General features: G+C 38.0%; 1 protein-coding gene across 2 annotated transcripts in view; it reads left to right on the forward strand.

The window, feature by feature from the left end:
- Positions 1-14,507, forward strand: part of CDK6 (cyclin dependent kinase 6) — a 139,892-nt gene that overhangs the window by 110,185 nt on the left and 15,200 nt on the right. For both annotated transcript variants that reach the window (XM_065666368.1, XM_065666369.1), the window contains exons 6-7: positions 10,427-10,477; positions 14,359-14,494. In XM_065666368.1, the coding sequence (XP_065522440.1) occupies positions 10,427-10,477; positions 14,359-14,494 (187 nt within the window). The remainder of the gene's footprint in view (positions 1-10,426; positions 10,478-14,358; positions 14,495-14,507) is intronic.

Consider the following 14,507-nt stretch of genomic DNA (forward strand, 5'->3'; position numbering starts at 1 on the left):
ACATTTGTCAAATAAGAATTTCATCCAAGGGATTACTTCATTTCCACTAATTTATTCTACTGAGCTGGAGTAAATTGGCATGAAGATTCAGTTACTATTGATTTGACTGAGTCTGGATCAGTTACCTAAAGATAAATGACTCAGTCAGCTATATCATCCAGAATTTGACCAACTACAGTGAATTAGCAGACCTTTTTTTATTAGATTATGTCCATGAAACAGGTTTTGTTATTATGCCAGTACAGCACACACACTGTTCTATACAATTAAATAATTTTCTAAGTGCTCTTTATATCCAAATAATTGGAGTGCAATCTTTCAGCATCTAAAGGAAGTATACATAGCAAGAGATTTTTTCAGTAATGTTCCTATCTGTAGCTGTTAAATTAAGCCTGTTTGGCAGTGATGACTCATACTCTGCTGCTGTAAGAATGAAGATACCCAGTTACAACAAGATCTCATCAGACCATTAGCAATGAAGAGTGTATGTACAAAATCAGAAGTGCATCCTAGCTGGGTGTCCTACACACTGAGGCACAGAAACAAGCTTGCTTGCTTCTCTCCACCCTTTGGATCAGTTTTTCTTTTCCAGAAAGCAATTGTGAAAGGAGAGGTAGGTGTCGCTCATCTGCTAGATCTTACTAAGAGTTTGCTGGTGAGGGCATTTTGCTGGAAAGTGAGAGCAGAGTTTAAAGAGGGCCCAGAGTTTTTTGTAAACTCCATTTTTGGCAAACACTACAGCCACAGCTGTATGAAAAGCAAGGCATAAATTGCTTACCGTGGAAAGAAGGTTTTACTCAGTTATTCACGTGCTCCAGAAGAGGATTCTGTTGTGGTTTGTTTTGGTTTTTTTAATTCTGAGCAAATCACTTTTTTTTTTTTTTTTACAGTGAAAACAGCCAACTCTTGGGGAAATCCTTGTAGTTGACATAAAGGTGGTGAACAACCTGGTAATGTGAGGATAAAAAGTTCAAGATGTGGGGTGGCTCAAAGAGCTGCAGGTGCTCAGCACTTCAGAGACTGAGGAAACATTTGATTTGCAAAGACAGTTGTATGCTGTTCTCATTAAAGTAATGTCAAAAGCCAATAGACTTGTCCCATGGGCAGCACAGAAACAGGGCTGTGGCTCAGTAATGGCAAAGCAGAGGTAACAGCATGAAAGTTTTCCCAGCATTAATTTGGGAAGCTTTGAAACACACAAATGTACGGCATGAAGTGTATTAATGCTGCAGTTGCATGGCGGTGGGTGGCATCTGAGCAGAATCATCACCTAGAAGTTCTTTATTTGTTTATTTTCTCTTTAGTGTAAGAAATTAACTTACTCTTCCCTGTGGTCAGGATTCAAGTGGGAAAAAAAGATTTCATGTGAAATCAGTAATAGCTGAACAGGATAAGTAACTAGAGAGCTCTCAATAGGTGAACTCAGAATACTATGCACTGTCATGGGCCAGTGAATGTAAATCTTGCAGCTTCTCCAGCCTGAGTAACTGAATGTATTTCATGAGACAAAGTGGGGCAAAGTTCTGTCTAGTTTAACTGGCCTTTGAAAACTCTGTCAGTTTTCCTTGCATACGTGCTTTACATACTTTCTACTTTAAGTGCTTAAGTTTTTCTGTAGGTGTTTATTAATTCACTCTAAACCAGCACAGCTGCTAAAAATGAAGGTATTTTCTTCACACCATTCTTCTAATCCACTTTCATGTCTTTTGACACTCAGACTCAGCAGCTGGAGAAAAAGGTTGAAGCTGAAATTTCATGTCTGCTCACATAACAGTTTACTGTTTGGTACTGAAATGTTTTCCCTGCCTTTCTTGTTTGAAGGGTTGTAATCTGCTTTCAGAGATTTTTTTCTGACCAGGAGTGTTTTATTACAGCTGAAGGTGATGAGACCTATTAGTTGCTGGGGGAAAAGTGGGCAGCAGTTCTTCTGATGTTTTGGCTTTGTCTGAGAATTTAAAGAGGCTTAGTGCAACAGGTGCCATCAACACCTAATACAGGGGCAACAGAAGTGATCATAGATCAAAACATGTACTCAGTACCACACAGAAGCAACTCAAGCCCGGTTGGAGAGAAAACCCAAGGTTTCTCTCTCTTAGCTTTTAATGTTTGCTCAGAGGGAAAAAAAAAAAAAAAAAGCTAATTCCTTATGCTTGAATTTTATTCTCTATTGAGAATTTTAGGTTCCAGATTGTGTAGAACATTTTGAATTCTATGTTTCCTTCAAATACGAAAATTTGATGTTTGTTGGAGCTCTCATCTGAAGTCTCATAGACTGTCCATACACAGCCACTGTTACTTCATTTTTCTCTCTCAAGAGAGAGAAGGGAATACAGAAAACTAAGTAAGTGATCACGGGAAGAGCATGACCACACTACATTTGTCATATCAGTAGTTCTTTCAGGATGCTATAAAAATGCAGAAGCCTGCAGTTCAATTAAACTTCAAACTGGTGACCAGTAGAAGTAATTTAACTGTGTGTGGGGTGGGGTGGGTGTTTGACACACATGGAGTTAAACCATATTGCTGGTAGAACTGTCAATACAAACAAGAAGATTTATTCTTTTTCTACTCTGAGCAGAGACCATACACTTCTTCCCTTTTCCTTCTTCCAAGGTCAGTTGTGTACATAGTTCCAGAACTTGCTTCAAATGTTAGGACAGTTTTCAAGATGCCACTGTTATATCATTCTCCCTGAGCTGAGATAATGACTTTTAAAGCCCTGGTGAAATAAACCTACAAATCTTCTGGAAAAGCAAATGTCCACAGATAAGAGAACTGTGACGTGTGTGCTGAGGGACTAAGTGAAGGACATTTAACTATCAAGGCTTTTCCGTTTAAAAATTTAATAATGAATGCGAAAGCAGTTTTGCCTGGGAACAGATGAGATCTGCCCATGTTAGAGCATATGGTCAAAGATAATATCCGCACTTGCCTTAATTTTCCGGGTTTTTAATATATATGTGTGTGTGTGTGTGTGTGTATCCTTCTGTTGAAGCACCTTTTTATTCCTATAAGAGGTTGTGAAGCTACATCTCACTTGGCTTGGCCCTGGCATCATTGATGTCTGTGATAAAGCTCCCTTTCATGTCAGTGATGGGGCAACGGAGACCCATCATCCTGCTCCAAGGACACCAGGGACTTTAAAACACTATGCTTTACATGAAAGGTGTCAAGAAAATTTTGAGCACCCAGAAAAAAGGTCTTCCATTGCCCAGTTCCTAAGGGATCTTCGAAGATGGTTGCATTTTCTCTCATTTATGATTTCTCTTTATCTATTTATTTATTGTTTTATTTATTTTTGTTGCATTTTTAATCAACAAGTGAATTACACAGTAGCTGGCCCTGCACTGGTCATAAAGCTATACACTGTGCCTCTGGTTTCCCTTTTGCTAACATTTCCCTTTCAGTTATGCATGCATATCCATCTGCAAGTTTCTTGTGATTAGTCCACTTTACAACTCTGGCTCTTCCCAGGCTGACAACCTGTATGTTAAAAACCCAGAGAAAGTCCAGCAATCTCCAGGTAATACAGTCATTTGCAGCGAAGCGGTGCAAATTTCCCATGGTGAAAACCCACACGAGGAAACATTCATCTAATGATCAATCCTAGCTTCAAAGTGGACTGGCAAAATGGTGCCAAATCTTTTTTAGTGTCTTCTCCTTCAATATTAATATTCCTTTCTATTTTACCTTTTACCTCCCCTGGCACAGCAGTAGCTTGCAGCTTCCAGCATTATTTCTAGCAGCTTTGTACATGAAGAGTGTCCTGAAAGCTCGCTGTGCCAGCTGGGTATTTCTCTTGTTGGTTTGTACCTACACACAGCTCAGAAATCCCGTATGTTTCTTAGGAACTAGACTGCATGTGCATTTGAGAGTCAGAATATTATCTTTAGATTTAGAATTCACTTACATCATTTTAAATGGCAATGGGGAGCACTGGAAGTTTGTAGTAGCTTTTCAGAAACTACCTGTTTATGTGCTTCTGTCTGCTGGATGACATGAGAAACTCCAGAGAAAATAATTACTGCAATTCTTTTGATGCATTAGATCTGATTCTAATAATAATTTAATACTGACATAGCCCAAATGATCTTAGAGATGTTATTCATAATCGTGGTACTGTCCTACTTGAAGAATGATAGATGTAAGTAAAATAAAAAAGCTATTAAAGCTAAAATGAGAAACTCAAGATGGCTAATCTGTTTTCTGTCAGGTTTTAGCTGAAGAGCATTTCCTCAGTCATAATGTTTATCTATGTCATCTTTCTACTTATATGTAGGAAGAGAGAAGTTTCTTAAAAGTTTTGAGCAATTTGTGATCAAGTATAATAAGCTCTACATGAAGTAACTTCTTCCTATGCTGTGTCTGGCACCCACCCACACAAAGATATTATTAAAAGGAAAAGAGAGGGAGAAGTACAAATAATGTTACATTTAAAATGAGAACTCTGAATTGCACAACAGCTGAGGCAAGGCGCTTATGACTGGAAGTGGGTAACTGTCCAGAGTGTGCAACATTGTCAGCCGTAGCCTATTTTCAGAGTAAAGCTTTATACTATGCCATATTCATCTTACCTATCAGAAGGGCCAGTGATCTTCATCTTTAAGCAGTGATACGTGTTTCCTTTTGTCTTGCCTTAGTTTCTCTTTCCACGCCTGCAGTACAGACTTGTCCAGGGGATGTGTCAAAGAGAAACAGTAGTGGGAACATGAGTGAGGAATCAGCTCAGAAATAATCGCTCTGAATAAAGGTTTCCACAGGACAGTCCAGGTCATGTTATTTCTAGTCATCTCATAATTCTAGTTTTAGGTCTTATTTGGTTTTAATTCTAAAAATGAAAATATTTTCTTCATAACAAGTAGCTAATAATCTGACAAGTTATTTGCCAGCTATTCACATTTTGTAAAATGAAAAGAAAGAAGAAAAAAAATCATTTAAATGTGTATCTGACTATGTAGCTTGGCAGGTTTCCCGTGGCATGATGCAGGATTCCTTGGCAAATGTTTCTTGGCTTTAGCTTTTCTAGTTTCTTCACCATCCCCTTGTTCCTCTTACACACATAGATATACAAACTTCTAAACTTATACAATATACCCTTACCAGCTTCTAAAATTCCTCATACTACTTCCATGAACTGCTGCTATATTCTTTCCCATTACATTTTTTGCTCCACTATGTCAAATTGCCATGGACTTTCTTTCAGCACCTCCCCCATCTTGTCTAATGTCTAAAGGCAGTAGCTATCTGTTCTGAAACCACTGTTCTTTCCATCACTTCTCCTTGCTGTCTCTTCAACCAGACTGTCTAAGCCCTACTTGCGCAAAAGGCAAGTTGTACTTTCCCACTCATGATGCTCTTTCCTTTGCAGGGAGTTCTTGAATGACTTCACTGAGTACATGTGGATTGCCAATATAGACTTTTCACTGAGAATGTTGTATATATTCAAGTTAGCAATCAAGAGATTATCATTACTGTTTTTCTGTGATAACATGAAAGGGGATGGGATTCCCAACTGCTGTTGTCATCCTACTGAGCAAATGGACTAGCAGAAACTAGATAGTTATGTTGGTAGTTACTTTTTACATATCTGGAAGGAAACAAGGCTTGTCTAGCCTTGGAGACACTTGGATTGGCAACCCTAGAATTATCATGGAGGCTCTGTAATATGTTTTGATTAGAAAGTGAATTTCTAAACTTTTTTCCCCCTCTTCACTAAAGATTTTCTTAACATGACCTTTCTTCCATGTATCTATTTTACATGTAGTTCAATAACTCCATGTCAGAAATTGAAAGATGCCTTTCCGATTAAAGTATCACTAATTGGTTCAGAATGTCCCTGCAGACATCTTTTCCTGTGTCTCAATGCACATGGGTTTGACTGTTCTTTTCCTGGCATCTGCACTGCAGGATAGACCAGAGCAGTGCTTATTAGTATCTTTAATTCCAATCTATGAAAATCCTAACTTTTCTTACAAAAGGTCACAGAACCTCCTTGCTTTGTAGACTAATGGCTGAAAGTAAAGCCTAGAAGTAATGTGACCACTTTGCAGGTAAACCTCATTTATTTATTTCTTGGGTGTCATTGCATTGTCATTGTATACAATACTTTTAGCATTGCTTTGGCATGTCCATGGAGTTGCACCAGGGAAAATTTCTTCATGGAGACTTGCTTAGGAAATGTTTATACCTTAGTTATTACTCAGTAGCACAGACATGAAACACAGTGTCTATAATAAAGAGCTAAAATAAAGCACTCAACCTTTCAGACAGCAATATCCGGTTCAGATAGACAGAATGTTCAGTGAAGGTGAGACTCAGCACAGAACAACAACATGAGCTGAGTATATTCCTTTGGACAAGAGAAAAGAGCCTCAGATTGGTAAATGGTGAAATCTAATTTGTTCAGCTACATAAACGCATGAGAGCTTTTCAGCCAGAAGATTAGTGGTGCAAGTCCTTCTAAACTGTAAGCAGAGAGTAACTTTTTCAGGATTTGTGAGGTTTTACATTGCAACCTTATGTCATGAACTGTATTTTTATTTCTGCATTATCACAGAATCAAAGAATAGTTGAGGTTGGAGGGGACCTCTGAAGATCATCTGGTCCAACCCCAACTGCCCAAGAAGGCCCATCTAGAGCTAGTTGCCCAGTATCATGTTCAGATGGCTTTTGAGTATCAACAAGGCAGGAGGCTCCACAACCTCCCTGGGCAACCTATGCTGGTGTTCAGTCACCCTCACAGTAAAAGAAGTGTTTTCTTATGTTCATAGGGAACCTCCTGTGCTTCTGTTGGTGCCCATTGCCTCTTGTCCTGTCACTGGGCACCATTGACCTGTAACCTGATTTTCTTCCTCCTCTCTCCCTAAAAAATAAAAAAAGCAACAACCAACAAAAATAGGAAGTTATGGAGACACAGCAACATAGAATCATAAAATCATAGAATCATAGAACTAAGACTTCTTGAGCAAATAGGGAAATTAAATGTCTTGGGTACACTGTAAGTCTTTTCATCCCATTTTCTTCCCTGCTCAAGTGTGTATTTTGTAGCAGCAATAGTGTTGGAGCCCTCAAGAGCATGGATTCTGTAGCAAGTAAAGTCAGGGAAGGTTGAGAGGATCAAGGAACAACACAAAAGGCAAGTGTATCCCTGTTGATAGCCCTTTCCTCCTTTGGAGTATCCCTCTTTCCTGAGACACTTGAACACATGGATTTTAGAAATTGTTTGAAGTCAGAGGATACACACCTTCTGCCACAGGAGACAAACCCAGCTCCAAGCCTTTCCCAAGGGAAAGAGAAGGAATTCCACAAATCAGCTCTCAGAGTCCAACCAGTCTTACACAGATTATCATCACAGAGAAAACATATCCCCAAGTAAGGACTTCTGGATTGAGTCTGCATAAATAAACCTCAGGGGGTGAATGGGTGAGTGAGTCAAGTGAAAGATACCAAGAACAAAAGTGAAATTCTGCATTTCTGTGACTGCTGGGTTTGGTCCCAGTTCAATGGTACTGGTGGAGCTGACGTGCACCTTTAAGAATAGACTTTAAAGAAACAATCAGCTTGAGGTGAAAGTTTTTATGTATACTGGACTTGCAGTGCTGGCAAGTCATTGCTAAAGAGTAACTAGTGCCAAAATGTGAGACGAGATCTTCATACAGCTGCTGATTAAGTGAATCTACTTCCCCAATCATCCGTCCAGTATTCCAATTGAACCTCCAGCCAAAATTCATGAGGCAAATTTCATTACATTAGTGGTGCCTAACCTGGGCTTGGCAATCTGTTGTAGTCATGATGGTGGGATGGATAGGAGGTTGAAAGATGAATTAATAACACTTCATTATGATGAAATATCAAAGTATGTTGGAAGGTCACCTTGTGTTGTATAATTATATATTCAAAAGAATTTAAATTCTTGCTTCAGCCCCCAGTGAATCTGAGACAGCAGCAATGATGGGAAAAACCTCCCTTAAAAATCCCAAGAATTATACTTGTTTTGGCATGACACTGCCTAAGGTGATTTGCAAACAAGGCTGACTTTGCCAAGCTTTCACATTAACGCAAGGTTCAGCAAACATTTTGAAACATTGAATCAGCTTTCCATTTCCATGGATAGGATTATTTGATTGTGTAGATTTTGTTAGTTTAAAGGGCCTAAATATTCTAATGCTGAAGCCAAAATTAAATATGCAAATTAACTTCATATTAATAAATTTAAGTAGCCATTCAAACAAAAAAATGTCTAAATTGTTGTATTGTCTGTCTTTGGAAGATAAGGAGTGTGTCTGCTGCCACAAACAATACTGGGATTGTAGCTGCTGACCATTTTGAAAATTGGGCTCAAAACTTACAGCAGCAATAGATGCTCCTGTCTGAGTAAAGTGCTGGGTTTTTGTAGAAGCCAGAATTGCTGAATACTTTAAAACTTAAAAAAATACCTCCATTATATACCTCCAAATACCTGCAGTCAGTAAATATCATGTATATCTGGGAAGCAGTGTATTCCATTATATATTATTTATTCAGAATCAAAATAAATAAAGGCCTTTATGGACAAGAGGCTACTGCATTTTACCCTGTCCATTTCAATCTGATGTCATATGGTTTCAAATTGGACTTGATGAAGTTGTTCTCTCAGTGTCCCTGCGCAAAGCAGTTTGCAGTGTAAGTCAATATGACATGACCTGAATGGCAGTAAGCATGAAGGAGACAAAATGCATGTTCAGTCCATCAAAGATGGTCAGCATGTCTTCCAGTTATTGCTCTGCTTTTTTTTTAGAATCATAGAATCATAGAATGGTTTGGATTGGAAGGAGCCATAAAGATCATCTAGTTCCAGCCCACCTGCCATGAGCAGGGACACCTTCCACTAGACCAGATGTTTCTTCGTGGCATGCTTTCTGCAGATTATTATGTTTAACTGAGAAATGTCACGGTGCTCTGGGTCTACTTCCTGTGTTTGGTGTGGACCCACAAGTTAGGCAATGACATTGGAGCTCTTGTCTGTGTGAGAGTGTCAAGATATAAAACACCATTTTTCAGAAATAACCTGTGGTTAGCAGAAGGATTCCCAGATTCTACACCTGCTCCTGCATATGGGCAATGAGAGGGGAAGGACTATAGCTGAGTCCCTCTTGTTCTCCCAGTGTAGATGGGAGAGGTCTTCTTCTTGGAACAGCAACAGTGAAATGGCTTTGGCTATCACTGCTGTTAAGGACCTGTATCAGACAGAAGAAAAGGAGTAGGCAGAGGCAGGCAGGAAAACCAGTGTTTCCCTGTAACTGAAGGCTGACAGTGAAAACATGGGAATACGCGTTGTTTAAGTCACCAGGTCTCAGCTGAACGGGTTTGGAAACTGGAAGTTTACAGCATGCCCTGTACTCTGAGCTGTGCTCCAGAAGAGAAGGGCAGCCTGGCTGTCAGTCGACCCAAATTAGTATCCAGTTTTCAGTGTATCTGAACAGTGTTTTCTGAAGTAATCTACCATTTGTTGAACCAAAATGGTAAGCAACACCTCAGGCCTGATCTTCACAGATGGCCTCATTCTTGGCTGGATCCTTCATCCATTAGTAATCTGTTGGACTGTCTTGGGATTTTGAACACAAAATTGCACTGTTTATCACACCGTACTGAATTCAACACAAGGGTGGCCATACAGCCATACAAACCTGAATTTCCTATTTTACTTAGGCACGATGGAGTGACAGTATTTTATAAATGATGAGTGAAAATATTTTAAGTTGCCCTTTGAAGAGAAGTGTGTACCACTCTGAAAGTATTTTTAGTCACTGTTTTTTCTGAAAGCCTTTGGACATTCAGCCTATTAATTTGTTTCTTTCCTGCACATATCTTTATTTATGCAGCAGAAGTATTCCTCTCCTTCAAGGTAAATTCTGTACTGTCTCACACCCCATTCTTTACAGACCTTCATAAATCCATTGTCATTTATTTGAGCCCTTGAACCTAGGAGCACATTTCCAATATGCAGATACAAGAAATTTCATTTTAAATTTATATCCATTACAATCCATCTCTAATTTTATTATATTTTAATGAATTGCATGGCATTCACTCTGTTTTAGTCTCTCTAAACAGCTATTTGAGTATGTTCTTTACAGTGAAGATTATTCTGTTAATGATGTAATTCATGAGATTGTATTAGTTGAGAGAAAATAACTTAATCCGTGTTAAAGGACACACATTTTCAAAAGTAGTGTATTTAAAACTATGTCTCATCTGTCAGTTTTATTATCAGTTTCAGTAGAAACTTGGTGCTCTCACAGACTGGATAAAACATGGAGGCAGAAGAAGTGAGCTCTCAAAAAAAATAACATGTTTTATCCTATGTTGGCAGGTGTCAGTGACAAAATATAAATTCATTGTTAATTAAACCAAGTCACATCTTAAAAATATTTCTTTATTTTTTCAGACCACTGTTCCGTGGAAATTCAGATGTTGATCAGCTAGGAAAAATCTTTGAGTAAGTAATAACTACTTCCATTATATCAGTATGTGTTTAACATTGAAACTTTGTGAGGTTTCTTTGCCATGTTTTTATGCAATAATGTGACTAGAACAAAGTATTCCTAGAACATATTTCCTATTGCTACCGTATGCAGCATGATATTTCCGTGTATTCTGTGTCAGAGTGGGAGGAGGAAGCAACATGGAATATAGTTTTGCAGAATTAACAGCCATTATCAGGAAGTTATGAGGAACTTCTCTTTCGGACTTTTTAAATCTCTCAAACACATTGCACGTGTACCATTCATGCATATTCCTAAACGATTTAATCCAAGAGATTGTCTTCACATAAGCAAATGCAAAGGTTTTATTTTTCATTAATTTCTTTGTGTATTTCAGAAAACAACATTAGTATACTTAAAATTGTTCTTCAACTGAAATCTCTAAGATTATTGCCAACAGCTTCTTTGAATAAAAGACTTCTGTACATCAGAACATATTTTAGCTTTTAAAATATACTGTGTAGACTGTTCACAGTCCATATTTTGGTCAAGTTAACTGTGAGAACAGAAGGAATATCAGCATTTTAACGTGTTTTGTCAGAGATTAACTAATTTGCTTTATTTTAAAACCATTTTACAGTTCTAGGAGTTTGTACTTTTCTTCGTCAGAGATATCAGACGTCTGGGAGGTGGGGAGGCTCTAGGCTCTCTGAGGGAGAATAATTCTCATTCAAAATATGTTCTTAGTTAAAAAACAAAAAAATAAGTTATTGATTTTACAGATAATCAAGTAGGATTATATCACTTTTTCTTTTAAAAGCTCTTCAGAGCAAGGGACATTGCTGAATTTAGAAGAACCATGTAAATTTTAGATCTTATATATGTATCATGTACTTAAGAAATCAAGGCCACGTAGGGCTGGTCCCACTCCAGAGGATGGATACTGATTTGCCTCTGTATCTCTGTCTTCTCTTTCATATGGAGGGGCTTCGGGAATCCAGATGAAGTAAGAAATAGGTACCAGAGAGAGAAGGCTGAAATACTATTCTCTTGGAAGATATTCCAAAGAGAAGACAGTAAAGTTTCTAAGAAGTGCTTAAACAGAACAAATACTGAATTTCTTCAGTTAACCATTTTTCCAGTTCTCAAATCGTAACAGATCTGTTTCTAAGCATTTTCACTATTAAATATGTGGTTCACAAATTGCAGGTCTTGATTTCACACAGTTGACTTCCCTTTCCTGCATACCATACCAGTGTATGTGACTCACTTGCGTGGTTAATTTGTCATGCGCTGAATAGCTCTTCCTGCCCAATCCAGAAAAATGAGTCCATAAAGTTTACTTATTCTTCTTCTGCCAAAGCTACTGCTTTAGTCCTACAATATTCTTTATTAAATTAAGACAGTTTTGATACAACAACATAATTTATAATTAAAAAGGACATAGCTGTGATTTTTTGAAGGATTTTTGTGATGTTTAAGGTGAAAAATCAAAATGAACTGGGCTAGGATTAAATACACAGCTGCTAGCAGCAGCCTCTAACGGGGATCTTTCCATCCCTAGGGGCTGAGATTACCTGTGCAGAAAAGAATTCATCAAGAAAATGCTGTGCTAATTGTAGAAGAAATTCCTTATTACATATCTACTTAAAGTTTGTTTTTTCCTTCTTTTGTGCAATTCTCCTTAAATAGTTTGAAAGTTTCTTTCTTGGATTCTGAGGGGCTTATGTTAAATAGTATTTATGTTGTGTTTTCACAACTGGAGAACCCCCTACAGTTCCGCATAGCTCTTTTTGTAGGAGGGTTGTTTCTTTCTACAGTATCGACTCATTCTGCCGACTAATTTGGACAGAAAGTACTTTTGGGATTTTTGTGTGATCTGGACTGTTGCATTCTTTCAGATAATGGGGCTGCTATGGTCTACCTTTGCTTTACCAGTGCATTCCAATCTGCATCAGGTAAAATTCCACTGTACATGAGGGTAAATCCCTCAGAGGCAGCCCAAAACATTTTCCTGCTTTTCCAGGTCACCATCAGAGTGTGGGATATCCTCACAGATTTCAGGCTAAATGCTGAAATGGTTTGAGCAGACTTGTCTCCCATTATGATCAATGGGAGTGGAAAGTATTTGGCTTTTCTCAAGACCAGGCCTGAACCTTTGGCAGGAGGTGAAACTCATCCAAGATGCTCTCAAACTTAGTCACTGAAATGGTAGTGCTACCAAACCAGAGTGAGGGCACCTACTCTGACATTCATTATTAGAGTTTTGGGTACTACATGAGTGTATAACTGAAAATGTCTCTTCTTTCCACTCTTGGTCTTGTCCACCCTACCTGTCTGACAGTCTGCCTCCTTGTTTCTTTTTGTTAGCTTTGCCTGTGCTTACTCTGCCCTGTTTATGATCTCTCATGCAAATGTTTAAAAATTTGGGACTAACCAAACACATTTGAATGGCATGTGAAACATCATTGTTATTTAAAACATTTAACTCCCATATTATCCTACAGTGCTCTTTGCATTATATTTAATACGGGTCCAGACCCTCAAATAGATAATTACATAGCTTTAACCACCATTGCCAAGGGAATTGCCCCATACCCCACTATACCTGTGGTGATAAAAGAAGAACTTATTTTTTCATACAGATTTAACTTATCTTTTCCCAAAAGCTGTGGTATCTTCAGGTGTGGGAAAATCACATTGTCCTAACATTTTAATTGCTTTGCCCTTCTAGCCATGCTGTTGTTTTGAGGACATACTAGGTTTTGGAGGTATTTTCTGTGAGCAAAATTACAATCTAAAATACATGTAGGTAGATGTGGAGTTCCACTAAGCTCACTGAGGTAACCTATGATTTACATTAAAATGTTGATGTAAATAGCCTAGTCGCACTGCCAGCTGCAGCTAGAAGAAGGTCAATGCTGCTCCCTAGCGGCATTTTGTTTAGCGCAGACCCCAAGTATTCAGTGATGTTTTTTTGTGTTTCTTCGTGTCTTACTCTGTCGGTGTTTCCACTAAAAATCTCGATTTTACAGGCTGTAAAAAATGATTTTTCCTGAAGCCTGACAAGTAATGCATACTCTTGTAAAGAATTTCCTTCAGAAACTGCTGTTTCAACACCCCCAATATTAGCATCAGATTAAACACAAAATTTGTGAGACATGATCCATCATTGGAGGTTTACCTATTATTTCATTTATTTGTTTTTTAAACTTTAGCATGATTATTTAGCGAGTATAAATACCTTCTAAAATTTAAAGAATAAAGAAATTATAAAAATAAATAAAAATATTCTTTTAAAGGGTAAAGAAGAACTAAAATACAAAGTAAAAAAAAAAAAAAAAACCACATAAAGACACTAAAGTCCTATGCCCCTTCAGAGCTAAGACTTTAAAACCTGTATTGTGAAGCAAATAAATTGTTTAAATTTGGGCAACAATTACTGCACATAGCTTTGAAGCATTACGAAACATCCCTTTTATTGCCTTACCCTCATCTTGACCCACACTCTTCTCTCAGTCTCTATTCTTGTGAATAAAGGTCCTTGCATGCAATTCCCCTTTGAAACTTACTGCTTTTAATCATCCTGGAGTGACATATGTTGCACCATCCAGTCAAGAGCTGAGCAACTTTCTTCCAAAGCACTCAGCCCCTTTTCAACAAAAAGACACAGAAAATTGAGACGTAGGCCAGAAAATTGTGCTGGCCACAGAATGATTTCTACCAAACACACAGAGAACTTAGCCTCTGTGCACAGAGATCAGTGTACTACTTGTACAATTAATCTAATTTAAACAAGACTTATAAACTGCCACTCAGTGTAATCAATATAAAAATAAATATAAATATAAAATATAAAATGTTCAGACCTGACATTATGTTTTTCCTTTCACAGTGTAATTGGACTCCCAGAAGAAGAAGACTGGCCTAATGACGTTGCCCTTCCAAGAAATGCTTTCACTTCCAGACCCGCACAACCTATTGAAAAATTTGTGCCAGATATTGATGAATTGGGCAAAGACTTGCTTCTTGTGAGTTGCTGTT

Source organism: Lathamus discolor, chromosome 2 (genome assembly GCF_037157495.1).
Source record: "Lathamus discolor isolate bLatDis1 chromosome 2, bLatDis1.hap1, whole genome shotgun sequence".
Lineage (NCBI taxonomy): Eukaryota > Metazoa > Chordata > Aves > Psittaciformes > Psittacidae > Lathamus > Lathamus discolor.